This window comes from Corapipo altera, unplaced genomic scaffold (assembly GCF_003945725.1).
Source record: "Corapipo altera isolate COAL_440 unplaced genomic scaffold, ASM394572v1 60886, whole genome shotgun sequence".
NCBI classification, from domain to species: Eukaryota; Metazoa; Chordata; class Aves; order Passeriformes; family Pipridae; genus Corapipo; species Corapipo altera.
Window position 1 is genome coordinate 288,184 of NW_020885058.1, and position 19,204 is coordinate 307,387.

At 43.2% G+C, this 19,204-nt stretch overlaps 1 protein-coding gene across 1 annotated transcript; it reads left to right on the forward strand.

Annotated features, from left to right (window-relative positions):
- Positions 1-3,513: 3,513 nt before the first annotated feature.
- On the forward strand, positions 3,514-16,739 carry LOC113959724 (hydroxymethylglutaryl-CoA synthase, cytoplasmic-like). The gene is given in 10 exon segments (XM_027668943.1): positions 3,514-3,527; positions 4,457-4,914; positions 5,280-5,405; positions 5,911-6,075; positions 8,578-8,746; positions 8,859-9,029; positions 10,431-10,537; positions 10,875-11,000; positions 16,095-16,258; positions 16,656-16,739. Coding segments are annotated over 10 exon segments (1,584 nt in total).
- Positions 16,740-19,204: the final 2,465 nt, after the last annotated feature.

A 19,204-nucleotide genomic window follows, 5' to 3' on the forward strand; every position in this document is an offset into this window, starting at 1 on the left:
AGAGGGAGGGTGCCTGGGATCCCTGCGGCACGCTGACCCCCGTGGGAGAAACACTTTGGATAGATCTTTATGAATACATTCAAGATGCTGCCTTGTGCAGTTTAGTGGGTGTTTTAAGCTATTTGCTTGTTTCTCACTTAATTTCATTCTTTTGACTCAAAGGTGAGCTGAAGACATGGTGATGCCACGTTCATACATGGTCCGTGCTGTTCATACATGGTCCGTGCCGTGGCGAGTTGCAGCAATCCAGGACCTCTCGTGATGTGACAAGTGTTTTGCATGTACTTGCACTCGATACTTAAAAGCCTTTTAGCTGTGTGGAAATAACTGAATTTATTTAAATTGTGTTGTAACTGAAGCTACCAGATCATCACTGTTTAACTTCTGAAAAACAGCTTTCACTTTCATGAGCAAAGTCTGTTCTACAACTCCTCCAGATATAAAAAGCCAAATGTATTACTTATAGCAAACAGACTTGGGTTTTATTTCTTAACTTTCAGTCAAGTATTTTGTATGACTTAAAAACTTACTTGGGAAACAATGAAGTCAAATTATTGACAGATTAGTCTCAAATTCTTACAGATAACAAAAACTACCAGTTGTGGGAAAACATATTTCTGGTATCTGGAAGCACTTGCAGAAAGGGCTGCTCATCGTACCTTACAGAATCTTAAGGGGACATAAAAAAGCAGGCTTTTAATTTCTTTAATATATAGCATTTTGAGTTTTTGGTGTTTTAAAAGGAATAGTACTGAGTACTCTTTCATTTTCAGTAAAAACTCAGCAATGGGATTTTGTTTATAGTTTGACCAAGAGGACAAAAGGCTGATTGTTTTGCATCAAATAAATACTTTTTCCCCACCTGTAATGACTAACTTAATACTTGATGAGACATATGACATCTTATCTAATTAAATGCTACTTTTGATCCCAAAGTTCTGTAATGAGCAAGCAAAAAGAGTTTTCCTCATCCCTCACCAATAATGCAAATCCTTTTGGCATATTTCTAATAATTCACTGCCTCGTTAAAATCCACCCTTGTTCTTGGCTGCTACAGGTCAAGTCCATTATGTGTTGTCATGCATTGTCTTTTACTATATAACTTAATTAAAATTAAGTAGCCTCTTACTTTCATCTTTTTGGCTCTTGGAGCAGAACCAAGCTCTGCTATGGGGAAAAGGCTGAATTTCAGGGTGGTTGCCAGACACCATGCTGAGTTGGGACCTGCTTGAAGCCTGTTGGGAGCTGTCTGTATTTCCTTTTAACAAAAAGGAAATAGAAAGAAAGGGAGGTGTTTTATGCCACAAAGAGCTGGACCCCAAAGTCACTTTCCCAGCTGGGACCTTGGGAATCTCACTGTCAGTAGTGTGTCTGCATTCATACAGACAGCAGGAAACCACCCTCATTTTCCTCTTGCAGTGCCTGTGCAGATTTGGGGTAAAATGCAGCTCTTGGAGCTGAGTCTGAAGCTCAGTGCTGCTCCTTGTCTCCAGGAGGTGTGTAACTTGCTAGTTGTTGTGGTGAGAGGAGATGTGAACTTGCCCTAGCAGCTAGTGAGGGGCCTCCAGGCCACCATGTTCCCTTCCCTGGCTGTGGCTTCAGGAAAGCTGTGACTGTTGCTCTGTGTGCTATAAGAAACCCTTAATTCTGCCTACCAGGGTCAGCTTCTTGGAGGCAGATATTATTCTGTCTTCCTTGCTTTTTTTAATATATTTTTTTTGTTAGTCCAGCTAATTTTAAAAGTGATGGTACTGTTTGCCTTTACTGCCATGGTGTGCAAGAAGATGAAACTTAGAAGCATTTGAGAAACTTTAAAAATTAAATGTTAATAGAGGTGATGTGCCTGCAGGATAGGGTAGTCTGTGGTCAGGGACTGTCAAAACCAGGAATTTTGGATGATAGTGGGTTTTATTTTAAGTCTTTATTGGGTTTGTTTCCATGATGGTGCTGCTGGGTTTATTGTGCAAGATGCTTAAAACAACAACTTAGTCCTCACCTCGAGGGACCCCGTTAGAATGGGGGGAGTCCGCAGATGAACGCTCTGCCTTTTCCCCGGCCACGCGGGGGTGTGAGCTGGGCCGAGCCAGCACGGCCGGAGCTCCGCCTGGGGAAAAGTGGCTTCCCGTGCCTGCGTGCTGCTCGAGCCGACGTCATAACACGCGCATGCGCGCTCCTCCGCGCCGAGAGTCGGGTTTGGAACTCCGGATTAAGGCGCGACACGCTGAACCCCGGTCGCTCCTCGCAGCCTTCCTGGCTGGGTAACGGGTAACCTTGAGGCATGGGGGCGCCTTCGGCGTCCTTAGCAGCGTCGTGGGGCCGGCTCGGCGGTGGAAGTGGAATGGCAGGCCCTCGGCCGGGCACTGCAGGCCGTGGAGCGATCATCTGAGCTGAGGGGCTTCGCAACGGGATGGATTAAGAAAAAAGGAGTTCCGGTCAGTCGCGACGCTCGGTTTTATCCAGATGTTGTTGTGGGGCGTTTGCGGGTACTGCGCGTTTCGGGTGAGCGGATACGAAATCGTGAGCCTGGGGTGGCAGCAGAGCACACAAATAAAAAGAAATTGGTTTTCTTGCTTGAAATCTTGTGGCAGTGTTGTCCCAAATTTGGGTTCTTTCACCCGCTCGCTCGGCAAGAAGCCGATCCACACTCAGAGTCGAGATATTTAATTTTATTTCATATTTGTACAGAGAGAGGTGCTAGGTGGTAAATCTATAAAGTTGGCATACATTCAGTGTGCTAAGTGCTCATTTTCGTACACTTCGAACAATAAAAAAATTGACGTTTCCCGTATACCTAACAACCTCAAGCCCTAGTCATTAGCTCTGCATTCTCGTTTCCATTTAAAGGTACAGTGCACACTTATTTTATTGCGCATGCTCCAGGGGAAGGAGTTTATGTGAGTAAGGGGCGATTACAGTTGCTGGGCGGGGATTTTGCTATGTTAATGACTAAGGATGGCACAAAGTTCAAGCAAAGTTCTTCTTTGGTTTTATCAACAGCTTTGTTTTCTTTGTAGTTTGATTTATAGTGACCTCCTGTTCTTACTTTTTGGGTCATGGCTCTTGGTTCCTGCAGGTTTGATTATTCCCTCATTTTTCATAAGTTCTTTTATTTATCTTGCACTATACTTCAGTGAATATTTAACCTTCTCATGGTACCTCATTTCAACAGCAATACATTGTACAACTGTTCTGCAGCACTCCAGTAATCAGTTTTAAATAGCAGCCTTCTGCAATTTACATGTTTTGCTGTGAATAAATGCTATTAATGAAATATTTTTAAATGGATTATTTAAGGTGCATCATAGGTATGTTTTTGAAAATTTGTTAGATGCAATCAAAATGAATGGCTAGCCATGTACTCTTACTTTAGGTCTTACCTAAGACTGACATTTAACCGCATATGTAGCAGAAGGCACTTCTAATGTTTTCCTAACACTTATTTTACCATGCATTGTGTAAAGTCGTTTCTGCTTAGAAAGGCTTTATTTTTTTATACAGCTCACTGGGATTTTTATGGAAGAACCTGGGTAAGGTCAGTGTGACGGTACAGCTGGGCACAAAAGGGACAAGTGTTCTGTAAGGATGTAGGCAAATGTTCATGAAGATGATGCCTGTCTGTGTAATACAGATGGGGTTAAAGTAATAGGATATATTATATTTTAGAGTATAGTGACAGTATAGTTAGAGGGTTAAAACTTGATCTATTGGGGAGAATATCCCTCCAAGCCTGACGTTAGGAGTTTCATTGTTCAGGAACACCAAAACAGTATGCTTAAAAAAAATCCAAATGAACAAACAAAAAAACCCAACCAAAAATACCAAAATCTTCTATCTTTGTTGCAAGTATAAACAAAATGAAACAAGTTAGACCACTTAGTTTAAAAATAACAATTTTGGAGAGTCCTACTCTGTTTTAAGGTGAAGATTTCCTGGTAAGTATGAACTTTAAACTTAATGTCTCAACTAGCAACATTTAAAAAACCAACCACACCAACCCATTGTTTCCATCTGGGTTGTGTAAAATTGAGACTTTGCATATAAGCAAAAGTAGCATAATGATCATTAAGACTAATTCCTTAAACACTTAATATTTGTTAGGCATGTGTGTTGCTTCAGTGAAATAATTTGAACTTAAGCTTCGTATATTCATCTCCAGGGCTAAAATTGTACTTTTACTTAAAAGAACTTCTTAATATAAAATGTTCTAAAGCTTCTAATGGTGTTTATAACATGCTTAGACCAAAATTTCACCTGGAGGCAAAGGCTTGCTTTTTGCAAATGAACTTCTATAATACCTAAAACTTAACCTTTTCTATAAATCTACAGAAAATTAAATAATATATGAAGTAGGTCTCTAGAAATGGATGTGAATAAATCATCAGGGGTTTGGGTTTTTTTATTTGGTTTTTTTTGTTTGTTTGTTTTTTGTTGTTGTTGTGTTTTTTTTTTCTTAAAGATCTACCACGATGCCTGGGTCTCTTCCAGTGAATGCTGAGTCCTGCTGACCCAAAGATGTGGGAATTATTGCACTGGAAATATATTTTCCTTCTCAGTACGTTGACCAGACAGAGCTGGAGAAGTATGATGGTGTCAATGCTGGCAAATACACAATTGGGCTAGGCCAGTCAAAGATGGGGTTCTGCTCTGACCGGGAGGATATCAATTCTCTCTGTTTAACTGTTGTTCAGAAGCTCATGGAAAGGAATAACCTTTCCTATGATTGTATTGGGAGATTAGAAGTTGGAACAGAGACAATAATTGATAAATCAAAATCTGTAAAGACTGTCCTGATGCAACTTTTCGAAGAATCTGGTAATATGGATGTAGAAGGAATTGACACTATGAATGCATGCTACGGAGGCACTGCTGCTCTTTTTAATGCTATTAATTGGATTGAGTCCAGTTCTTGGGATGGTAAGTTCAGGGTATTATTTTTTTTTTTTTAAATTACATCAATCCCTATTTTTGAGTAGTCTGCCTTGCAATTACAGAGTTTGTGTTTAACCATGTAAGACCCAGAGGGTAAATTCTTGTATGCTTCTGAAGTCTTTTTCTTAAACGCTCTGGACATTTTTCACCAGTTCGGTTACATGCAAAAAATAATGAGGTGAATAATCATGAATGGTCTCTTTCTGTAACTTCTGGTGGCTGCCAGGATTGAAGAGTCCCTTAATCCTGGAGTCATCTCCTCTATAACCAAAGTCTAAAAATTACTGATGGATATTAAAATGTACTAGGTTCTTAGCTACTTTTAATTCTTATTTCTGTATTTTTCACAGGACGTTATGCACTTGTTGTTGCTGGAGACATAGCTGTGTATGCCACTGGAAATGCCAGGCCAACAGGTGGAGCTGGTGCTGTTGCTATGTTAGTTGGTCCAAATGCTCCCTTAAGTTTTGAGAGAGGTTAGTCCTATGAGAAAACAAATACCGCTCAGACAGATACTGGATCTCTTCTGGAGCCCATCCCCTGTTTTCATGGGTTGCTAGAGGGCTGGATTAACTTCCACTAATATCAGAAATTATACTTTGTCTCCTCTGGTTCTGAGCTGACTTAGCCAAGTCCTTTTATAGGAGACAGCAAGAAACAGCTAAAGATGCTTCTATCTGTTTTTTCCTTGGGAATTCTCCAATGGAATTGACAGAGTGGACTAGAGATGAAAACCAGCATTCTACTTTTAAGGTGAAATGATGAAAATCATTTGTTACTTGTTTGTCATACTCAGTCCTACTGTACTTGAGTAACAGGTGACTGAGAACTGTGAAACATTAACTTAAAGGACCTGGAGTGCTATGAAAACCTGCTTGACTGATACCATATATTACTTGTTTTCCATGTGCTAAGCAATATGTTCAAACTGACTCAAAGTAACTGAATACTTCTCAGTTTTTGTCAATTTCTCTCCATCAGGGTTGCGTGGAACCCACATGCAGCATGCGTATGACTTCTATAAACCAAATATGGTCTCTGAATATCCTGTGGTTGATGGTAAATTATCTATACAGTGCTACCTCAGTGCATTAGATCACTGCTATAATGTCTATCGCAACAAAATCCATGCCCAGTGGCAAAAAGGTATGTAACCTCACCTGACATTGCAAGATCTGGTAAATATTGGAATGTGTAGCTACACAGATAACATCTTTTCTAGTTTTAGCATCCAATCTAAAGACTAGTACATGGTCCCTTTCTTTGTGTTTGTGCGCTCTGAGACAATTGAACTGTTTGTGCTTTTCCATAAAGAAATGTCTTATTTCTGTTTGGCTATGGCTAAGTACTTAATAGTCATTAAGCAGTAGTTTCTACGGGCTTTTGTTGGTGTAATGTATAATATCTGAAGTGTGTTGTTCCTTCCTCTACCAAGGCTCTTAAGATATTGAGGTAATATTTACTTGTCATATAAGGATACTGATTTTTTTTTTTCCTCCATATGTTTAGTAATTGGTTCACCTTTATTAAGAAGTATAGGTTTGAAGATTAGATAGTTAGTTGGAAATCTTAAAAGTGCAGACTGTCCCTACATACCAAAAAACAAGCTGGCAGGGAAGAAGACTGACCTGACTAAACAGGGAGCTTTGGCTGGAACTCTGGGGTAAAAAAAAGAGTTGATGATCTTTGGAAGAAGGGTCAAGGCAGCTCAGGAAGAGTACAAGGATGTTGTTAGGTCACGTAGAAAGAAAATTAGAGAGCTGAAAGCTCAGCAGAACTCAGTGTGACCACTGCTGTGAAAGACAACAAACTGTTTTTATAAATACATCAACAACAAAAGGAGGGGCAAAGAAAATCTCCATCCTTTATTGGACATTGTCACCAAGGATGAGGAAAAAGGCTGAGGTACTTAACACCTTCTTTGCCTCAGTCTTTAACAGGAAGACCCATTATCCTTAGGGCAACTAGCCCCCTGAGCCAGTAGATGGGGAGCAGAATAGACCCCCTGTAATCCAGGAGGAAGCAGTTGGTGACCTGCTGAGCTACCGAGACATAAGTCTGTGGGACCAGATGGGATTCACCCGAGGGTACTGAGGGAGCTGGTGGAAGAGCTCACCAAGCCACTCTCCATCATTTATCATCAGTCCTGACCAACTGGGGAGGTCCCAGATGACTGGAGGTTGGCTAATGTGACACCCATCCACAAGAAGGGCTGGAAGGAGGATCCGTGGAACTCCAGGCCTGTCAACCTGACCTCGGTGCCTGGCAAGGTCATGGAGCAGATCATCTTGAGTGTGATCACGTGGCACATACAGGACAACCAGAGGATCAGACCCAACCAACATGGGTTTAGGACAGGCAGGTCCTGCCTGATCAACCTGATCTCCTTCTATGACCAGGTGACCTGCATGATGGATGAGGGAAAGGCTGTGGATGTATCTACATGGACTCTAATAAGGCCTTTGACACCATCTCCCACAGCATTCTCCTCAAAATTCTGCAACCCACGACTTGGACAGATGCACTCTTTGCTGGGTTAAGAACTCTGGATGGCAGGGCTAGAGTGGTGGGGAATGGTGCTGCATCCAGTTGGTGACCGGTCACCAGTGGGGTTCCCCAGGGACTCAGTATTGGGACCAGTTCTGTTCAATATCTTTATCAATGACCTGGACAAGGGGATCGGGTGCACCCTCAGTAAGTTCACAGATGACACTAAGTTGGGTGGGAATGTTGATCTGCTGGAGGGCAGGAAGGCTGTGTAGAGGGATCTGGACAGGCTGGATCAATGGGCCAAGGCCAACAGTGAGGTTTAATAAGGTGAAGGACTAGGGAAGTGATTGTCCCTCTATTTGACACTGGTGAGTGTTCAGTTCTGGGCCACTCACTTCAAGAAAGACATTGAGGTACTGGAGCATGTCCAGAGAAGGGCAACAAAGCTGGTGAAGGGTCTGGAGCACAAGTCCTATGAGGAGCAGCTGAGGGAGCTGGGGGTGTTTAGCCTGGAGAAAAGGAGGCTTAGAGGGGACCTTCTCACTCCCTGACAGGAGAGTGGAACCAGGTGGGGGTCGAGTTTTGCTCCCAGGGAACAAGGGAGAGGATAAGAGGAAATGGCCTCAAACTGTTCCAAGGGAGGTTCAGGTTGGACATCAAGAGGAATTCCTGTATGGAAAGTGTTGTAAGGCATAGGAAGGGGCTGCCCAGGGAGGTGGTGGAGTCCCCATCCCTGGAGGTGTTCAACGAATGACTGGATGTGGCACTCAGTGCTCTGGTCTATTTGGCAAGGTGGGGATAGGTCACAGGTTGGACTCAATGGTCTTGGAGGTCTTTTCCAACCTTAATGAAGTAGGCTATTTCTTTATTTCAAAATGCTGTGTAGAAATATTGAGATTCTGTTAAGCTTATAACTTTTTTTTTTCTAGAAGAAAAAGGACAAACATTGCTAGATGGTGCACGGGATGAGTAAGAAACTATTTTTTGAATAGAAGTAGTAACAGTGTGTTAAACAAACTTGCAAGCAATAGTTAGTCTTGTGGTTGTCTTTTGTATGCTGATGTACTATGATGACTGGTATCTTGCCATCCCCCATTTTATTTTAATACTTCAAGTGAATATTAAATTTAAGTTGTAACACATTTCTGCCGCTTCTAGAGGGGACAGACAGACGTTTCACCTTGAATGACTTTGGATTCATGATCTTTCATTCACCCTACTGTAAACTGGTACAGAAATCTGTGGCTAGACTATTGCTGAATGACTTTCTCAGTGACCAGAACCCAGAAACAGCAAATAGTGTTTTCAGTGGTTTGGAAGCTTTCAGGTAAGAATGGCTGCTTTCTTCCTTATTATTCAGGTAGTCTTAATTTCTTAAACATCCAAGGTAGTTTTTCCTTGCTGCCATTTTAATAAGTTTCTAAAGTTTTTTTTAATAGGGATGTAAAACTTGAAGATACATATTTTGACAGAGATGTGGAAAAAGCATTTATGAAAGCCAGTGCAGAGCTCTTCAATCAGAAAACCAAAGCTTCATTACTTGTATCCAATCAGAATGGAAATATGTATACCCCTTCAGTCTATGGTTGCCTTGCCTCTCTTCTAGCCCAGTAAGCATAAAATTGGAAAAAGTCATAGCTTTTTATATGTAAACACATGAAAGGTTTTTGTTTCAGAAAGTCTTTAGTAAAAGCACCATCTGGCAAACCTTTTCATACTAGATTGCCTTAAATAGCAAAACTAAAGATAGAAAATTGCTCTGTGTATACAATCAAGTGGAAAGCAGATTCAAAACTTCTGTCAGAAGCTGATATCAAACAGCAGATTAATGCCTTCCAAAGTAGGATCTTGTTTGTAAGGTGGTGTATCTTTTCCCAACCTCAACATACACGCATACACCTCCAAACACCCAGGTACAAAAGAGAATCTGAATATCTTCCACTATAAACAAAATCCCAGAATGGTTTGGGTTGGAAGGGACCTTAAAGCTCATCTCATTCCACCCTCTGACGTGGGCAAGGACACCTTCCACTATACCAGGTTGCTCCAAACCCTGTCCAACCTGACCTTGAACACTTCCAGGGATGGGACAGCCATAGCTTCTCTGGGCAACCTGTGCCAGGGCCTCACCACCCTCACAGGGAAGAATTTCTTCCCAGTATCCAATCTAACCCTGCCCTCTGTTAGTCTAAAACCATTACCCCATATCCTAACACTATACTCCCTGATAACAAGTCCCTCTTCATCTTTCCTGTAGGCCCCCTTTAGTTACTGGAAGGCTGCTATAATATCACCCCAAAGCCTTCTCTTTTTAAGGCTGAACAGCCCCAACTCTGTCTTCATAGGAGAGGTGCTCCAGCCCTGTGATCAACTTAGTGGCCTCCTCTGGACTTGTTCCAGCAGGTCCATGTCCTTCCTGTACTGGGACCTCAATGCTGGAGGCAGCACTGCAGATGGGGTCTCACCAGAGCATAGCAGAGGGGCAGAATCCCCCCTCACCTGCTGCCCACGCTGCTTTTGGTGCAACCCAGGACACAGTTGGTTTTTGGACTGTGAGTGCACGTGGCCAGGGCATATCCAGACTCTCACCCACCAGAACCTCCAAGTCCAGTTGTGGGTTTTCTTGGTGGTGTTTTTTTTTCCCCAATGACAGGCTCTTATAAAATCATGTTAAGTTTAAATTAAACCACTCCTCTTGTGTTCTTTTTTCTTTATTGTGACTTTGTCCTCTAAGATGTGATGGTTTATTTTAGGCTTTAGGTCACTTAGGAATGAAAATTGACTGCCTTTTAGGCTCTTTTGCTTAGGTAGCTTTGAAAATTATCATGTAACAGCAGTGTTTGAAATCCTATTTTTACAAGTCATCGTTTATGCCTTTTACTCACTAAATGTGTATTGTAGTTAATAAAGTTTTGCTGGCTGCTTTTCCTGAGCTAACTGTGCTTTCTAGGTATTTAAAATTGGCACCTTGGTTTAATTCTCACATTAAACAATTGTTGCTTGATTTGCAGGTATTCCCCAGAGCAGCTCGCAGGACAGAGAGTTAGTGTGTTCTCATATGGCTCTGGTTTTACTGCTACACTGTATTCCATCAAAGTTACACAGGATGCTGCTCCTGGTGAGTGAAAGGAAGAGATGTTAACTAACACCCTTGTACAGCTCACCTCTAAATGCTTTGTTATGCCCACCAGCATAAGTAACCTATATGCCTAATGACAGTAGTGTTAAACTGAAGATGTTCCAGCTCCAGGGAATGTTTTAAGTTTCTCTTTGGGCAAATAAATAATATTCTTCAGATTCTTTGAGTGTTTTACTTGAGTAATTTGGAATATCTTTAAAGGACTAAAACTTTAGCTTCTGTAATGCAAAATATTTTGAATGGACTTGACATGCTAACATGCTAGTGTGTGGTTCTAAGCACTGGTGCTACTGTACATGATGGTTTTATATTGTAGGTTCTGCACTGGACAAAATAACTGCTAGCCTTTCTGATCTTAAAACAAGACTTGACTCGAGAAAATGCGTTGCACCTCATCCCTTTGCTGAAAACATGAAGATCAGACAGGAAACACATAATTTGGGTAAGAACATAATAAATAATTTGTAGTCCTACAGCAAAATCATCATGACTAGGCTTTGTGAACGAAGATTTGGGAAAGACTCTATCCACATTTGTTACAAGCATGCTGGTGGCTAATAAGGCCAATACGAGATAGACATGTCTGATTGCAAAAGGCACAGCAGAAAGACTCCTTAGGTGGTGTATTCCGCAAGACACGGTTCTTTCTGCATTCTTTTCTCCTTGAGAGTGATCCTGCGTGCGTTCTCAAAGGAAGCAGCAACGTTATAGATAGTGTGTCTCCAGGCCTCCCAATCTGAGGCCAGAGTAGACCAGTTATGTTGATCAATATGGCCAAGGCTGAGATATTGTTTCAGGGAGTCCTTGAATTGTTTCTTCGGGGCTCCTCTCTTGCGGCAGCCAGTGGCAAGTTCACCATAAAGGAAGATCTTAGGGAGGCGGTGGTCCTTCATCCTTGAGACGTGTCCTGCCCAACGCAACTGTGTTCTCAGCAACATGACCTCAATACCTGTGACTGCTGCTTGTTCTAGAACAGATGTATTGGTCACATAATCTGACCAATGGATGTTTAAGATTGTACAGAGACAGCGTTGATGGAAGCGTTCTAACAGATGCAGGTGGTGGCAGTAGATGACCCATGATTTGGAACCATATAAAAGAGTAGACAGCACAATGGCTCTGTAAACACTGATCTTGGTACTTTTCTTCAAGTGTTTATTATGGCATACTCTTTTATGGAGTTTTCCGAAAGCCCTATATGCCTTTGCTAACCTGTTGTCTATCTCTCCGTCAATCTTACCATCTGAGGAGATGAGGCTACCTAGGTAATTAAACTGCTGGACTGATTTGAGCTCTGATTGGCCAGTGGTGGTATGGGAATAATGGAAGACTTCCTTCACCTTGAATAGGCCTTGAATAGGCCTTCCATCACCTAAGACCTTCAATCGCCTTAGGCTGAATAGGCTTCCATCAGTACAATATCGAATGTAGATACCATCCTGATCACTGAGGTCTGCCGTGGCCCTTTGGAGCATCATGCTGAAAAAGACTGTGAATAGAGTTGGTGCGAGAACGCAACCTTGTTTCACACCATTGGTAATTAGAAAGGACTCAGAAAGTGCATCGCCATATCTGACTTGGCCGCGCTGATCCTCATGGAGTGAGATGATCATTTGAAGGAACTTGGGGGGACAACCTAAGCGTTCCAAAATCTACCATAGACCTTTTCTGCTCACAGTATCGAAAGCCTTGGTGAGATCAACAAAGGTTACATAGAAACCTTTGTTCTGTTCCCTACACTTCTCTTGCAGTTGTCTGAGAACAAATACCATGTCTGTGGTACTCCTGTTGACTCTGAAACCACATTGGCTTTCAGGTAGAATTCCTTCTGCTATAGCGGGTATTAGTCTGTTCAAAAGTATTCTTGCCAGGATTTTGCCAGCAATGGAGAGCAGAGTAATACCATGGTAATTTGAGCAGTCTGATTTATCTCCTTTCTTCTTATACAAGGTGATGATGACTGCATCACGGAGGTCTGATGGTAGTTCACCTAGTTCCCAACAGCGCACCACAAACTCGTGAAATTTAACATGGAGTGCAAGGCCCCCATGTTTCCAGACTTCGGGTGGAATTCCATCAACCTCAGCTGCCTTGCCAATTTTCACCTGCTGTATGGCCTTAAGGGTTTCTCCCAAAGTGGGGGCAATATCCAATTCATTCTTCACTGCTTGTTGTGAGATGGACTGAATTGCTGAGTCTTGAACTACACGGCTAGTACTGAAGAGAGTCTGAAAGTGTTCAGACCAACGATTCAGAAAGGAGGTTTTAGCTGTCAGAAGCGTTTGACCATCTGCGCTGAGTAGGGGGCTTTGGACCTGGTATATAGGCCTGTATGCTGTTTTCAGGGCCTCATAGAATCCTCTGTGATGACCTGTATCTGCGCATAATTGAGTTTTTTCAGCTAGATTGATCCACCACTTGTTCTGGATGTCACGGAGTTTCTGTTGGATCTTGCTGCATGCAAGACGAAAGGCTGCTTTTCTTACATGACAGGAAGGCAGTGCACGGTGTGCTTGATGAGCAGTTCTCTTCTTCCTCAACAATTCCTGGATCTCTTGATTGTTTTCATCAAACCAGTCCTTGTTCTTCTTGAAGGAGAACGCTAAGGATTCTTCAGAGGACTGCTGGATGCTGTTTTTAATATGGTGCCAGAGTGTTTCATGGGAGGGATCTATAGAATCTATAGAATGGTTTTCGAGCCTAGTATGAAGATTTGCCTGGAATCTGTCTCTCACTGCAACTGATTGGAGATTGTTAACTTGGAGTCTCCTCCTTGGGATACTGCACCTTTTGGGTTTGAACTTGAGATTAAAGTTAAGTTTGTAGCGCACAAGCCGATGGTCTGTTTGGCATTCTGCAGTAGGCATCGAGCGGGTGTGATGGACATCGCGAACATCTCTCCGTTGCACCAAGACATAATCAATGAGATGCCAATGCTTAGATCTAGGATGCATCCAGGTTGTCTTCAGACTATTTTTCTGTTGAAAGATAGTATTAATGATGGTGAGCTGTTGCTCCACACAGAATTCTAGCAGAAGGTGACCATTATCATTGCAGTTTCCAACACCATGCTTGCCTAATATACCTTTCCAGGCTTCAAAGTTCTTTCCTACTCTGGCATTGAAATCACTAAGGATAATGATCTTATCATCTGCAGGAACCTTTTGGGTAAGGCGGCGCAGGTTGGTGTAAAACTTATCTTTTTCAGCAGGGTCAACTTGGAGAGTTGGGGCATATATACTAAAGAGGAGAACATGTTACTTGTTGTGTGGTGAAAGGCGTAGGGAGATAATGCGATCAGAATGAACTTATGGCAGATTTTCGAGTTTAGGAACAATAGAGTTTTTGATCATGAAGCCAACTCCTGAGAGATGCCTTTTGGTTCTGGGTTTACCTGACCAGAAGAGTGTGTAACTGGCACCGTGTTCTCTAAGGCTGCCTTTCTCGTGGAGACGGACTTCACTGAGAACAGCTATGTCAATGTTGAGACGTGATAGTTTGTGGGCGATTAGGGCAGAGCAACGCTCAGGGCGTCCACTATTCGTAGAATCAAACATGGTTCTGATGTTCCAGCATGCTAGAGTCAGTTTGGTTACACCTTTGGAGGCAGGTGTATGCCTTTGTCTCTTGATCTTAGTGTGACTGCATTAGTAGAAGATGCCCATTGGCCGTAGTTAACCAACCGGGTGAAATGTGGAGATGAACTTTGTTTAGACCGCCTTTTCTAGGCCCCTCTCCGAGTGGAGCAAGCAGTGCTGTCCTTGAAAAGGCTACTTGGTCGTTCAGGGTGCTGCCCCAAGAGACTGTCATCTCCAGTCAGTCTCAAATGACCAATATCCTGAACCGCCTGCATGCAGGGTTGGGTCTGCGGCTTCCAGTGCACCTTTCACCTGCCGTTTCGACCCTCGCCCGTCGCTGCAGGGCTTTGTGAATGTGGGTAAAACATTTGAGCCTGCGCAGTGGATTTTTTAGGGAAGACGTAGCATGCCCGGAACTGGACCCACCCTTTAATCCTAAGGTTCATCTGCCAGGACCTAGTGAGCTTGGACGGTGGCAGCGAGGTCCTCAGGACATAGGTTTGATTAGAGTGTCCTTCTCTTAGATGGATGACCTTACAGGGCTAAGTGAGCTCCATCTGCCCCAGTTTGGGATTAGAGTTGTTCTTCTAGGATGACTGCTAGAAGGCTAACAATTTCATCCTGCCCAAGGATGTATTGTATCTGACCCTATGGTTTTGACCTGTCTGGCATGGGCGACCCTACCGAAGGCATGTACCATCGCCAGCATAGCTCGCAGCCACATAGGATTACATGGGCTACATTCCTACTATTAAAACGATTAGGGCAAGTCTTACACTTCCTACTTTTCTGCCACCTATCTATATTCAATCATAAGGAAATCCCCAGGAACAACCATTTGTCCTGACCACCCTTTCAGAATGTAATGAATATATCCAGAACATACCGAACCTGGGCAGTAGCCGCAGGTGAGCCAAAAACAAACGAACAAAACCGTTCCGGCCTCTGTACCCACCTAGGGCTTGAGTACCTCTCAAGGCCCCAACCCGGCTGAGACCCCCAACCCCCCAGAGGAAACCATTATCCACCCTAACTTTATCCTCCCCCCACCGTGTTACCTCGTATCTTCCCACGCACCGCTTACCTGCGACACTTCATGCAGGACTGCCCCGCCTGCCCTCCCACCAGTCCAAGGACCCCCACGGCCCACCCAGTACCCTTCCCCTTCCTTCCTCCCCCCCAACCGGACCAGCAAACCTCTGTGTGCTCGGAGGCTTCCACTCTCCTCTCTCACGAGGGCACAAAGCCACGCCAGCGAAGCTCCCTCTCTCCTTTCCCCCACCGGTGGGGGGGGGTGCCCCTGTGGCTGCCGCGTGGCTTCCGGGGGGGGGCACCCCCGCACGGGGGGGGGGGGGGCGTCCCCACCTACAACAAAATACTCATTGCTTAATTTGCATAACTTAAACGATTCTCTTTCTACTTTGGATTAGCTTGTAAAGTGCTTTTCTATAGCTTATGTTTATTTGCCTAGTATGGTTGAAATGAAAATGCAGACTTGGTTTTTCTGTCTTACTACTCCCAAACTGCCGACGGACAAGAATGCGCTCAGACAGCAATTAAGCATGGAAAGGCACACAGCAGAAGGCACAAGGCCCCTTTATTGCAACAGGTTACAGATACTTATACTCTTCACACAATATATGTCAGCTTACTATTGGTGCCTTCATGTAAACATACATCAGACCATACTCATGTCAATCTACCATTGGTGCCTTCATGTATAAATATATCAGGATTGGCTGCAAAATAGCGACGTCATCATGATCTAGCAATAGGTAAGTCACGGTGCCTTGCAAAAAGTCCAGAAAGTTGTTTACATTCTTTACAACTTCACAGCTGCAACTGCTCAAATTCAAGACCTGCCATCCAGTCGTTTCCCACAACAAACTGCAAAGGCCTGTGTTGTATAAAACTCGCTCCCTGAACCAACTAACAGTATGTTATTGGCTTTTTTACAGCCAATTATATTCCACAGTGTTCAGTAGAAGATCTCTTTGAAGGAACATGGTACCTTGTGCGTGTGGATGAAAAACACAGAAGAACTTACGCACGGCACCCACTCATGTGTGATGGACCTCTGGAGGCAGTAGTTGAAGTTGTCCACCCAGGTGGTGTTCATGAGGTGAGCATCCAGCAGTCTTTTTAGTTTGATATAAATGGTAGAACAGTTTATATGTGTTTCTTAGCACATGCATGTATGTTAAATGAGGAAGTGGTTTAACAAGTTATATCAAGTACTTTGCTAAATACAAGTCAGAAGTAAAAAAATGAGCATGGTATTTTATAAAATACATTTCCTCATAACAAGAACAAAATTGCACAAGAATAAAACAAGAACAAAGTGACTCTCTTCACATAATTCTTTTGCGTGAAGCATGACTGATTTAAATGACCCAAGATCAAACCATCCAGTGTAGTGTGAATGTTGTTTGAGAGTTGAACTAGCAATGAAGTATGAATGTTTGTGAACTAAAAAACCATATTTAATGCTTTTTGGTTTTGTTTTTTCCCCTTCTTAGCAGATCCCAAGACCTGCCAAGGAAGTGCTAAGAATCCCTGAAATAACAGAATCTGAAGGTGTAATTTTCAATGGGGAGCATTGATACCTCTGAGGTAGGGAATGAAAAAAGTTATGGGGGTAGGGTGAAAGAGAGAAAGGATTGCAGTAGTACTGAAATTTCAGTGTACAGTAGCACTTCATTGGAACATGCAAAAACTGTTTAAAGTCCTTGAAAAGATTTGTCATAATATGGTGTGCTGATACTTATAGTATTTTCAGAACACTAAAATCATTAATATACCGGAGATGTAGTAACTTGCCAGGGGCTTTGTGGATTCCTTAACAGATATTCTAGTTGCTTTTTTTGTGTAAAATTACTTGAAACCTATACTGTTACCTCTTCTACTTGTACTCAAAAGTGGGTGGCAAAATAGTTCAAGCTTTTAATGTTAGAGTTCTTGGCATTTGACAGTAAGCAGGCAGTCTTCTGAATACCGTACTTGTCTTTCCCTTTATCACCTTCCTTTTCCCAGTCTACCTTCCATCACACCACTGCTTTAGGAAAGTAGCTCTCTTCCTTGCCAAAATGACTGGATTAAGAATTGCTAGACTGACAGACAAACAATTGGGTTTAACCCACAAAACCCAAATGTATAACCCAGCTGTTAATTTCTTCTCTTAGCTTCTGGTGTCCCTCTTCAATCTTCTCTTCCAGGATTCGGACACGTTCAACCAGTTTGGTTTCCACAGATGAGACGTGGGCTCGTAATGGGGCAGTGACAGTGTCTTCATAAATCCTGAGTTTACTAACCAGCGCACCCACCTTGTCCTCTCCCTCCCTCCATTGCAGCGTTGCTAAGTACCGGGAATACATTTCTGGCTCGAGCCGTGCAAACTTTTACCACATCTGGGATGTGCACTGTACACCATCTGGACTTTTAGGGAATCTTTCATCCTCTGAAAAGATTATCTCCAGTACAGCTAATTCTCTTAAGCACCGGAGACCTTGTTCCATGGTGTTCCACTGTCCTTGCTGTACGTGGAGGTCCTCCTTACAAAGGTATCTCTCCCTCACACTGGACAACAGTCGCCGCCAGAGGCTGAGAGTTTCCTGCCTCCTTCCAATCCCCTGATCAATGACTACATCTCGAGACAGGGATCCCAGTTGTCTGGCTTCACTCCCATCTAGAATTGTATCGTTAGCTGCGGCATCCCAGATTCGGAGCAGCCAGGTCAGAATGGACTCATTCGCCTGTCGTGTGAACTCTCTCCAGAACTCACGTAGCTCACCCAGGGATAGGGACCGAGTGATTATTTCTGGCTCTGTCTCCTCCAGTGGATGTGAAGGTTCTGCCTCTTTGTCATCATTCACTATACAAAATGATTTAGTCTTTGATTTCCTTTTCTGGACAGGGGCGACTGCTATTGGTTTCGGTTGTTCTTCTGACTCCTCGATGGTTTGTGTGGACACGGTGCCGGTTGGTTTATTTCTTTCTCCCTCTGATTCAACTGTGGTTTGGGTGGACGTAGTGCCTGTGGATTTGCTCCTTCTCTCCTCCCCCTGACAGTGCTGTACCATGTCAAGTAGTGTCCGGTAGGCAGTGGCCAGGGCCCAGCAGGTTGCTGTGAGCTGGCCATCTCTGGAGCTGCCAGAGCATTTTCCCTTCACCAGTCTTATCATGCTAACAGGATCCTGCAGTTGTTCAGGGGTGAATTTCCAGATCATTGGAGGAGAAAACTTCTCCAAATACTGGCCGATGTCCTCCCACTTCCCGTGCCACTCAGCATTATCCACTCCCAGGGCAGGCGTCCAAACAACCTCCCTAGAAGGCCCTGTTCTGACCCTAAACATGGTGTAGACAGTACAGAGCAGACAAAGCAACACTAACAATAACATTATGCTGTCCTTAACATCAAAAGGGAACTCAATATTTTCAAAAACTGTTGTAGCAGGTCTGAAGGGGAAGAAGGAGGTGAGAGGCTGGAAACAACCATTCCCCCCTGTTGCCCCAAAGGACTGGGTGCGATTTTTAATGAGACCCCAGAGATAGCGACCCAAACCAGGACAGGTAAACAAGACTGAATACACATTTGCAATGAAACTCATTGCTTCTGATATTATGATGACATAAACATAGTATACTAATAAAGCAATTTGGGACCCTCTCCCTGGTCTCAAAGAGAGCATCAAAACAGGCAAATAGTTCCCCATCTGTGGAAATATGAACAGGCTCAGATACAACATCCACGTGAATGCATCAAACAACATGGTGATCAGGGAGTTTCTGTATCCAAATAGACAAATACTTAAAATGAAATTGTGATTCTGACTTCTCTCTCTCTGCCCCACGCTGGGCGCCAAAAATGTGCTGGTTTAAAGGTAAACCAGCAGGGGAAAATGAACTCAACTCAAAAGAGAGATTATGAGTCAGAATAACAATTTAATAAAATAATACAATAAGTACGATTATACAGACAAACAATTGGTTTTAACCCACAAAACCCAAATGTATAACCCAGCACCCTGGGGCATGAACAGAGTGGTGTTTTTTGGGCCCCCCTGAGTCC